Source organism: Nelumbo lutea, chromosome 1, assembly GCF_056320005.1.
Source record: "Nelumbo lutea isolate HS-2025 chromosome 1, American lotus-T2T, whole genome shotgun sequence".
NCBI lineage: Eukaryota > Viridiplantae > Streptophyta > Magnoliopsida > Proteales > Nelumbonaceae > Nelumbo > Nelumbo lutea.
Window position 1 is genome coordinate 183,469,337 of NC_142684.1, and position 10,486 is coordinate 183,479,822.

The 10,486-nt window shown below is 37.5% G+C and overlaps 1 protein-coding gene across 9 annotated transcripts; it reads right to left on the bottom strand.

The window, feature by feature from the left end:
- Positions 1–249: 249 nt before the first annotated feature.
- Positions 250–9,762, bottom strand: LOC148879700 (common plant regulatory factor 1-like). Of its 9 annotated transcripts, XM_088961330.1 has the most exons (14): positions 9,182–9,496; positions 8,616–8,908; positions 7,076–7,236; positions 6,516–6,560; positions 6,274–6,372; positions 6,035–6,115; positions 5,018–5,074; positions 4,728–4,864; positions 4,513–4,567; positions 4,338–4,386; positions 3,369–3,577; positions 1,987–2,064; positions 1,770–1,895; positions 250–953 (listed from the first exon to the last, which is right to left on the bottom strand). In XM_088961330.1, exons 3-14 carry the CDS (start codon positions 7,133–7,135, stop codon positions 717–719), a joined length of 1,233 nt encoding a protein of 410 aa, XP_088817456.1. In that variant the 5' UTR covers positions 7,136–7,236; positions 8,616–8,908; positions 9,182–9,496; the 3' UTR covers positions 250–716. The 9 variants fall into 9 exon arrangements, with proteins under 9 accessions (XP_088817456.1, XP_088817455.1, XP_088817459.1 ...); XM_088961329.1 differs by lacking the exon at positions 8,616–8,908 and having other exon boundaries at positions 9,182–9,762; XM_088961333.1 differs by lacking the exon at positions 8,616–8,908 and having other exon boundaries at positions 6,516–6,554; positions 9,182–9,494.
- Between the last annotated feature and the right edge of the window lie 724 nt (positions 9,763–10,486).

Sequence of the window (10,486 nt, forward strand, 5' to 3'; positions counted from 1 at the left end):
GAATTTTAATACTGGTGTGGAGTGTTATTATTGATGCCACAGCCGGCTTAACAGAAAGTGTTCAGCTAACCCTATCTAGTTTTTATTTTTATTTTTTTTCAGGTTGGATTGGATTGGATTGGAGGGTTTTCAGATTGAATCAAAACAAGCAAAGTTTCAAGTTGTAACCTAGGTGGGGAAGTTTTTATTTTTTAATTCCAAAAAGTCATACGAATTGTTTGGTCATTTTCACACTTGCAATACACTGAATGCACAGAATTAAAATAATTATTTAAACAACAGACGCAGTAGTCCAACTCCAACAGCAGTACACCATTTCATTACATTTATATCAACCATGAAAAGATGGCAAAGGTGGACTTTTTCATAAAAATACTAGTGAGTCGGAGCTTACACCCAAACCTCTTCAATGTACATTAGGCTCAATGTACATCTCCAATATGTGGAATCTAATAAACTACAAATTAGTTATACTTCGATATCTAAAAACATACAAGTGAGAATTAGAGAGCTCTCAATTAATATATGAGAAGGCATAGCGTGCTGTGCTGTGCTCAGGACTAGCGCTTTGCTGCACCCGCCTTCTGAACCCCAAACCTACCTCAATTACTGTTAGGAGTAATTTTGGGTTTTTTATAAACATTGCCAAAATTACAATATTAAGTGAGATATAATATAAAAATCGTCGTTGCAGAGGCTGACCGAGTTTCTTTTTATCAGCCAGCAACAACAGTATCGGTCCTAGGGCTAGATTCTAAGAGTTGATGGAGTTTGGCGCCCGAGTTAGAGTTTTCATGGATCTCGGTATCCCGTGGGTCATCTATACTAACAGAGCCCGAGTTGTTTACTTTGGATAAGAAATTTTCTGTACTGATTGACGCGTCCTCGTGGGTTTCAGTGTCATTAGATACCATTTCTGTCGTTTCTCCTGGTTCTGCATTTTTCAGTTTCTCCTGTAAAGATGTCCACATATAAGTTTCCACATGCATGATAAAGAGGCAGAAAATGTGTATACTCTTTGCATCGCATCCCATATATCCAATTCATTAATTAAACCACATAGCTGAACCTGCATCTTCACAAACAAAGACTCAGATTACTGCTCACATGCCTGAGAGAAGACCCCTAAATCTCTCCATGCATGTGGCATGTGGGTATGGCCATGGTTTAAGCAGGCTAAGAAGGGATGAGGGTGAGGGACTCCAGCACTGTCCGACCATAAAGGAGGAAAGAGCCGTACCCAAAACAAAAACACCTGGATCAACTACCCAGTTGGCAAAACTGTCTGGGTGCAACAACTGCTATGTAATGTAAGACAAGGTTATCTAATCAGTGGATTTTGACTTAAAGAAAAAAGTTGGTGGTATGTAATAAAAGGACAAGGTTATCCAATCAGTGGATTTTGATTTGATGAACAGGTTGCCACCAACTGAAAGTTCCAAAGAATACAATAAAAAAGGCAGCCCATTGCACGTGGCTCCCGCCAATGCGGGATCTGGGAAGGGACAGAGGCTGTTTCCAAAGAAAACACAATGAGATGATAGACACAATTGCTAATAGGATGTGATATGTTGTGTCCCAAGAGTAAAGGATATTTTATGATTTTATCTGGTTCAGAGAAAAAGTCATGGCCTTAGCCCAAAATATGCATGTGCGGCTACTCGCACAAGTTCAAGCACTACCTTTGTGGATAAGCCATGGACCAAGCGCTAGACTTATCTGTCAAATGTACTCATGCATCTGAACTGAAATCATAAAGGAGAAATTACCATCAAAGCAGCGTTTTCAAGCTTCAGTTTTTCTGAATTCTCTGTCAATCGATTAATTTCAGTTCTAAGGGCTATATTCTCAGCACTCAAGGATTCAACTTTCATTGCAAGTTCATCAGTCTCCGCCTGAAAGAAAAGAGTGACAGTAAGTTTTGACCCCGATCCACTCATACAGGGATGAAAGAGTCAAAGGGCCATATTCATGTTTTCTATATACCTGCTTCCTCAACCTTGATCTTCTTGCAGATTCTCTGTTAGACTGTTTCCTCCTCTGCCGTTTCAGCTCTCTTTCATCCTTGCGAAATAGATAGCCAATGGGAGAAAGCATCAGTACATCATTGCTTCTACAAACAATTTATTTATATCCAAAGATAGTCCAGGTCATTCTTAAAAATGAGAGAGAGAGAGAGAGAGAGAGAGAAAGAGAGAGAGAGAGAGAGAGAGAGAGACAACATGACATTTCAGAGACCAAAACCATTTAATCACCTGAAAAACTCAGAAAGTAAACACCATAATGGTGAGTCAAATTTTTAGTCAGCACCCTCACCAACTCTACTGACCTGGATTTAAACAAAATTCTAACAAACATGTCATGTTACATAGACACTTCAAAATCAGCATAAGGGCAAGATAACCGTGTTGGACACATGGACACTGACACGACAACACCTGAGACTCTGAGAGGGACACCTATCACATCTGTAATATGTGACTGAAGAACCTCAAACTCTTGTGGTAAAATTTTGAACACGAATAAAATATTTGTAAATTTGTAATAATTGATAGTTTAGTTTAGCACTTATCAAAATAATAATAATATTGATAATTTAGTATAAACAACCTTTAGTTATTCACTTCGTGTTGTTTGCACTTTGCAGTGTCAGTAATTATGCATCACCAGCTGACGCGAATATACAAGTCATGTTATACACTCATTAATCATATTCATTAACAAGTCTTCAATTATCTATTTTATGTAGAGACAATTCTTATAGTTAGGAGTCCTTGCCCATTTAGATAATCTTTTACTTTTTTTCTCTGCACTGTAGAAATCAAAATTGAGCCAAAAAGTATCTTCGGTGTTTGGTAAAGTTGCTTTTGAAAACATTGTAATCTGAAACCAAAACACGTTTAAGCCCTAATACACAGCCTAAAATTAATGTTTTGGGCTTTTGAACTTTCAAAGCACAAATCCTGAAGTCTATCCAAACAAACCTAAATAAACCAAGATTTCAAATGACTACAATTTCAAAGAGATTTGAAAGGGAAAACCTATAGGGTTGCTTCTGTTTTTAGGTCTTTACTTTATGGAAACATATTATTGCAGGTGCTAATTATTTTCTCAACAATTATCCCATTATTTATAATAACATAAAAGATATGACATTAAAACAAGAGTGCAGCATTCAAATCCCCAAATCCTACTTTATCAGGTTTGTTGAGTCCAACACCTTGAACCTATGTCAGATTTTGGCACTCATACAGTATCCACGAAACATAGAGAGCATGCCAATAAAGCTTTGCTTCACAAAAAGAAAGCAGTGGCATGGAGAAGAAAAGTATCATCTACAGTTTGAAAGGAAAGTATAAGCAGAATACCTGCAACCAGAGTTCAGAAGGAACAGTAGCTGTACTGGCTTTTGCTTTCCCATTAGGGGAACCTCTGAGCTCCAACGCTGGGGCCATGCCAGGTGAAGGGGCTATTCCGATTGTTTTTCCTCCTAGACTCACAGCAGCTCCACTAGAAGCTATATTCACCTGTGCAACGGGCTTGACACTTGCCTGTGTTTCAACTTTCCCATCCATGCCTGTTTGCACAGGGATTGGAAATGGAGTCATGTCACAAAATGCAAGTATTTTTATAAAGAACAAACCTAAAACAAGAATACTTAGAGAAGTGATTAGATTTTAATGCTAGAATCTGCATGCATTGGGTGACACAAACATTCCTAGAGTGTCAATTAACGAACTTAAAGGGAAATCAAGCTTAATCTGCAAATTCCAGAATGCCAGAACCCATGGTTCTAAATTTTCGAAATGCAGTATCGAAGGACTTCTTCCCTTTTTTTTTTGTCTTTTATGTTCCGAGGCATGTCTGACAACCCCATTCTCTTCCTCTTCAATAATCCCTAAAAGCACCATACCGAAAAACAGGCAACATAACAATTTCCTCCCCCCCTCTCTCTCTCAAATATATAACTGTCAATGATATGTACAAAAGATGTGTGAAGAACATATGTAATTGGCTTATTAAATACCCTTCTTTTACTAAAAACAGCATTTAAACACTTCCTTGAATAAAAAATATTCATATTTTGATTCTGTTATCATTTTAATAAATATTAAGGAGCGCGTGTATGTTTATAATCTAAACCCCATCAATGAGATTACTAAATTGACAAACTAACATACATAAATATAAGTCTGTTTAGAGATTCAAGTGATCAATTCCTAAAGAAGTTTAAGATCAACAATGCCGGGTTTTTTCCAACCCTCTCTTTGCTCTTTGCTTTGGTAAGTTAGGCCCAAAGGTTGTACTATACCATTGGAGAAAGAACATCTTCATACCTGTTGATAGCATGCAATTAGAGCTTCTTTTCCCTTTAGATTTGTTGCCCTGACAGAGAAAATGGAAGGCAACATTTAAGACATGCAACATTATGCTTCCTAAATTAACTATCCATAAATTTGAAGGACTAAGAAAGATGACATGTAGCATAAAAAATAGAAATAAAGGGCATACTCCTGCAGTGTTCCCATCGCTCCCATCACTGGAACCCTCTGTACCACATTCTGAACTGCATGCATGTAGTCATAAAATAAATATGCTAGCTATATATATATACTAAACTTGGTTCTGACAAAATAATTGATACTTAGGAGGTGTACCAGATCAAACACACTGAAGCATGTATAGATCATATACATGCACCATGTGTATCATGGTAGTTAACTGACCTCTGTGACAGCCCACCAGATGCACCTTCTGCAGCACCTTCAGCATTGTCATTGCTTACTCTCAAGTTCTTCATTAACCCTCGATCTTTGCTACCTGATGACTTGGCAGGTGGTTCCACACTTAAGGGGGTTGCAACCTGCATCACAGTAAAGTAAGAACCAACATCTCACCATATTGAATACAACACATATGGTGCAGCTTTCTTGCATCATCCATCATCAAATCTAGTCAAACAGTCGGTTAACATCAACATAATATGGATTGGAAGAGTTCATATAAATTTCAGTACCATGACCTCGCTCACTACAGGAGATGGTGGAAATCCAGGACCGTGTGCATGTGAACCCTGACACACAACAAACAATTTATAAAACCTGTCAGAACATTTCAATCTAAATGCAGGTTGGAACCCCAATCAAAAGCTGAGTTTTCTTTTTTATTTTTTATTTTGTGCTTTTGTGTGTGTGTGTGTGTGCGAGAGAGAGAGAGAGAGAGAGAGAGGGAGGGAGGGAGGGAGGGAGGGAGCTCATAAGACTGTAGTGTGCTGATACATAAAAGCCCTCAGGGCCAAGGTTCAAAATCAGAAATGGCAACTGGGTGGGGGCCATACTTCGCATCCCCAACCCCAATCTCCATCAGAGAGAAAAGTTAACCCCCATCCTTGATCCCTGATGAAGATAGGTTCCCCATCAGAGACCCTAATCCCTGAATTTTTCTTTTTTTTTTTTTTTTGAGAAAAAGGATTACTTAAAATAAAGAAAAAAATTAAATACAAATAATATAAATAATATTATATAATAATCGGGGTTAGGGCAGGGTAGGGACTTCATTCCCCATCCTCAAGACCCCATCGAGTCAAGGAGGCCAGGTACCCACTGTGGACAGGGAAAATGACCATCCCTATTCAAAATATCACAATGTAACAGGGCATATCATACAATAAGTACAAGCTTTTGAACCCACCAAAGCATTTAGGGTTTTGTCTCTTTGTGTAATCAATTAATCATTAGAACCCCCTCTATCTTAACTAACCCTGAAACCTCATTATGAAAAAAATAATTGAAGAAGAGTATCGTACACTAGAACACATGAAATACAATTTTTGCATATTCGCACGTATCAACACTTTGAAGTTTGAACCATGCTCACTTGCTCAGGCTATTTTCTTTCATTTGGTTTCTAGAGACAGTTCTCAATAATATTCATGATTCAGATTTTTTAAGGTACCAGACAAACATATAGAAGATACAAGCATTTGTCTGCCCAAGTTCTCAAGGAGGGGGATCTGGAAGCAAAACAGACTTACATAACTAACTGAAGGATGAGCATAAACACCTCCATGAGAGTAAATTGCCGCATAAGGTGCCCCATAAGGTGACATCAGAGGCTGGCATGATAAAAATGTCAAGTTGTAAAACACCATAGCGAATAATGAAACTGGAGGGGAAAAAGCTTCCAGTAAAGAATTCACAATATACAAAATATAAAGGATTTCAAATGGGACTAAAAAAACCTAAAAGCAACCCCTAACCCTTAACAAAATACCTGTGGTGGGCCCCACATGTATGGGTGAGGAGCATGACCAGATGCAACTGCAGAGTTGAAATATGGTGGTGGTATGGTGACACCAGGACCATAGTATGCCTGAAAATGTAGCAAATTAGCTTTGGGTTCTTCATAATTTTATAGGAATCAAGAAAGTGAATCTTTTTTTTTTTACTTAAAGTAAACAATTAGAATGTTTAGATTACAGAATTTTTCTCAAAATAAAAATTGAGGGTATTAACCTGGATAGCTGCCCAATCAGGATACCCATGAATATTGGTCTGCTCCTGCCAAACGCATGAATATTCAGGCACTAAAAAGTCAAGAATAAACCGGGCATGGGTGTCAAAGTTGCACCCCCCACTGTGATCATTCATTCTCCATTTAGTGTTTCCTAATCACCTAATCACTTCAATACAAGAAACTTTGTGTGTGTGTGTGTGTGTGTGTGTTTTAAATATTATTTGTAAAAACCAAAATAGTGGTTTCTGGAATCATAGATAAATAAAAAGAAATTAACTAACCATTTGGAGAGAAGATGCATAAAAAATACAAGCAGTGTTAAAAGAAAGAACATTAAGAACATCCATGAGGATTGAGGAAATAGTTCCTGACAGCATATTGATCATGAGAAAGCAAATTACCAAAATACTAACTTATAGTTATCGTTTGGAATAAAATCAATGTCCAGTTAGTTTAACTGTCAATGACAGATCAATTTCATTACCCAAAAACAACACTACATCCAACTTGGAACAAGAAAATCTATTCCCCTGCAAGACCAATAAAATTTTCAGCTCACTTGTGCAGGTGAAGATGCTTTCTCAGACTTAGAAGGCGTCCCAGCTTCATTGTTTCCCATGGTCAAATTCCAAATTAAAGAATGTTAGTTGCTCCAGAACAGGTGTGAATACCCTTTATCACAGCAAGATATTCCTGGTTCCAAGCTGAAATTGATGCCAGCTAAACAAGAGTAACCATACAAAGATTTAGTTGACCAAACAAAAGGAATGATGAAATAGGATCAAGGAAATTTGGTATAAGTTTGGGCTTTAGATAACCAATAAAAGGGACAACTTACCCAAAAAAATTCAATGTAAGGGACAATACATAGATAATGGTAATGATAAGTTGATAACAGTGACAATGATAATGATGATGGTGATAAATACTCAAACTGGAAGACAAATAAGAACCTATACTTGAATATTTGACAAAATAATGAAATACGCACATAAACGTTAATCATCTTAACAAAAACAATGCCTTTTCTCTATGTGCAGAAAAGAACATGAAAACAATTTATCTAGTTTGCATGTGCATGGCATGGTTCGCCACCTTATTAATGAAAACCATCCAACTTGAACTATAGAACCTGTTTGACGGAGATTGACCCATGTCCAGGAAAAAAAAAACAGTAAATAAACTTCAATCAGATGTATCACCATCAAAATGCTGATATAAGGATATTCAACGATTTTACTCTAGTTAATGAATTCGGAAAACACATAACAGATAAAGAAATCTAAAACCACGACAGAATCATTTATGACACTATGAAAGAACCCCTTAAAGTCATGTAAGCTTTGCTATGTATAAAATAAGAACAATTAGCAAAACTGTAAGTTATAAACTAAGTTTTTTTTTTGTCCCAATGTTTTCCTGGTGGGGGTGCTTTTTGGTGGGTAGACGTTAATGTCAACCATAGCTTGGAGCAAAAACCTCAATCTAAAAATCGCACCATTCAGTTAAAATCAACATGCAAACCGTTCTCTCCCATATCGACCCAAACCCCATCATTATCAGGATTTGAACTTAGCAGGTTTTCTTTCGATTATTCTTTTAAAGTTTTTTTGCTTAGAAAATCGGGACTTAAGGAGGTTTTCCTCTAATGCTATAATCAGAATTATGTATTGGCATCACGGATCCTTCAACAGTACTTTTTTCTATTAGTAGCCAAGCTTTTCCTGGAACTCGTAAAACCCAACCTCAAAGCAGCAGTAAGACGCACCGTCCATTTGTGTCATAATAAGCTCAAACTAGATGAGATGCACAAAAACCTAGATTATTTTTCTCCTGTGCGAAGAAATAAAAGGAACAGAGCTTAACATCAGAAAGAAGGAAACAAAGTAAGAGCAAGGAAAAAACTGATACGTGGACAAAGAAAGGGGTAGGAGAAAGAAGAACCGATTTTTTGGACAAAGAAAGGGGTATTAATGCCTTTTCACAGCCCACAGACAGGAATAAGGATGTCAGACCGACGGATCATGGAGAATTGCCAAGCAACGCCAATGTGTGTTAAAATGACAGAAATAGCCTTGTAAGCAGGGAAAAATAAAAACCTGGAATTTTTCCCTCTCTGCGTCAAAAGGTGAAATCTCTACAGCAAAACTGATGGAGTCCCTTTCTAGTGAGAGCTAATGTGTTATGATGAAACAATTTCTATTCTCCGTGAATCCAAGGCTTCCTTTGAAGGCATTTCTAGTTTTCTCTTGCATCCTGTTTTTAGTCTCTCCTCGTCTTCCTGCCTCTTGTCTTGCTCTTTTTAAAGATTCAGGTTTATTTTCTCCCGATAATTCGAAAGCTTTGTTGGTCACCTATCTTTCCTTCTAACGTACTATAGTTATTTTTCTGCCTGTCTCCAGGAACAGAGAGAAAGTAGTTACATTATCTCGAAAATTTTTTCCCTTTTGCAACGTTAAAAAATTCATAAGAAAAAAGGCACACCAAAACTCTACCTGAAACCAAACACTAACTTCTGGATAGTACAGGGATTTAAACTATCAATTCAGAACTAAGAAACTACAAGACATCTAGATCAGCTCTCAATTCAAAGTTTCGACCCTTTTCAACAAACAAAACATTCCAAAATGTAATATGTAGAATTTAAACTTTAAATCCAACATACCTGCAATATGGAGCCCGTTCGAAAAGTGAACAATCTCTCCAAATCTTCGTTTCTTCACCTCTAAAATGAATAGAGAAAAAGGACTATGCATAAACCTCCGAGGTCTTCAACAGCGGAAGAAGGACTATTGCGAGGAAAAAATCTTATAAAGTGCAACCAAAACCCTAGGCCTAGCCTATTATCCCTTCTTCTGCATTCTCTGTTTCTCCGTCTCTCGTGGATAAAAAAATGAGGGAGGAAACGAAAAAAACTGCTCCCATGCGCAGAGAGGAGAGAGAGAGAGAGAGAGAGAGAGAGAGAGAGAGAGAAAGAGAGAAGTGGGGAGGAAGAAGAGGTGAAGAAGAAGAGGGACGCCAAGCCAACAGCCACGTCATGTAACACGTGTCCGTATATCCGACTGTGTGTACAACATGTATATACGGAGGCAATGGTGGTGGTTGAGTTGGCCGTCGATATTCGTGGAGGACATTAAATTATTCCGCGTCATTTCTGCCGTACACGTGTCCAGGAAACAATCGATTCAAGCGTCGTGGTTGGGGGTTCCGAGGGCCAGCTAATCCCCTCCGTCATGTGGCTTACGTGGTTGTTTTGTTCAAAGCAAAAAAAATATATAAAAAGGATTGATTAACCAGAATGAATGTGCCCTTTCGCGTCCGCCCGGGACAGGGGGGGCCCATTCCAATCTGCCTACTGTAAGATCCTTTTTATTTCTGACCTTAAAATATTAATTAGTATTAATTAGTATTAATTAAAGAAACGGTGTGATTTCAAAAAATACTCATAAGATCTGAGGAAATCAATAGGGTTATGTGTTGTTTCTACGGGTGACGAAAAGAAGAAATTAGCCTTTCATCCAGATGAATTAAACTCCATAATCAGTTAATCCATCTGCCCGTTCAAGTGCCTGTTTGCGACTTGTGAGGGCTTTCGGGATGTAGATTTTAGCATTTGGGTTGGAGTTGGGTTATTATACTAGAATGTTGAAAGTTATATTTGGTAAAATTCCGGAAAGTCGATTTCTATTTTATTCCTCGCAAACAGGCTGTGAATTTAGGAATGGAAATTTCTATTTTATTCGGCTGGTACCTGTCTCGATGGGGTATATTTTTGTTTTTGAAAGATGGGTTTCTGTTAAACGGGTTTTGGGATTCTACAATCCGTATAGGTATGGATGAAATACGGTATTAGAATAATCCGACTCTTATATTAATGGAAAGTATATAATTTTTTATGTAGTAGATGCTGTATTTTGAATTTATGTGATGAATAATTGATAATTTATCTATTTTTTACATATTTTAATCA

Coding starts and splice junctions, on each gene's coding strand:
- LOC148879700 (XM_088961329.1), bottom strand. CDS start 7,135: ATGGGAAACAATGAAGCTGGGACGCCTTCTAAGTCTGAGAAAGCATCT. Junction 6,116..6,273: donor ACATGTGGGGCCCACCACAG/GTATTTTGTTAA, acceptor TTATCATGCCAG/CCTCTGATGTCACCTTATGG. Junction 2,065..3,368: donor CTTCTGAACTCTGGTTGCAG/GTATTCTGCTTA, acceptor CTATTTCGCAAG/GATGAAAGAGAGCTGAAACG.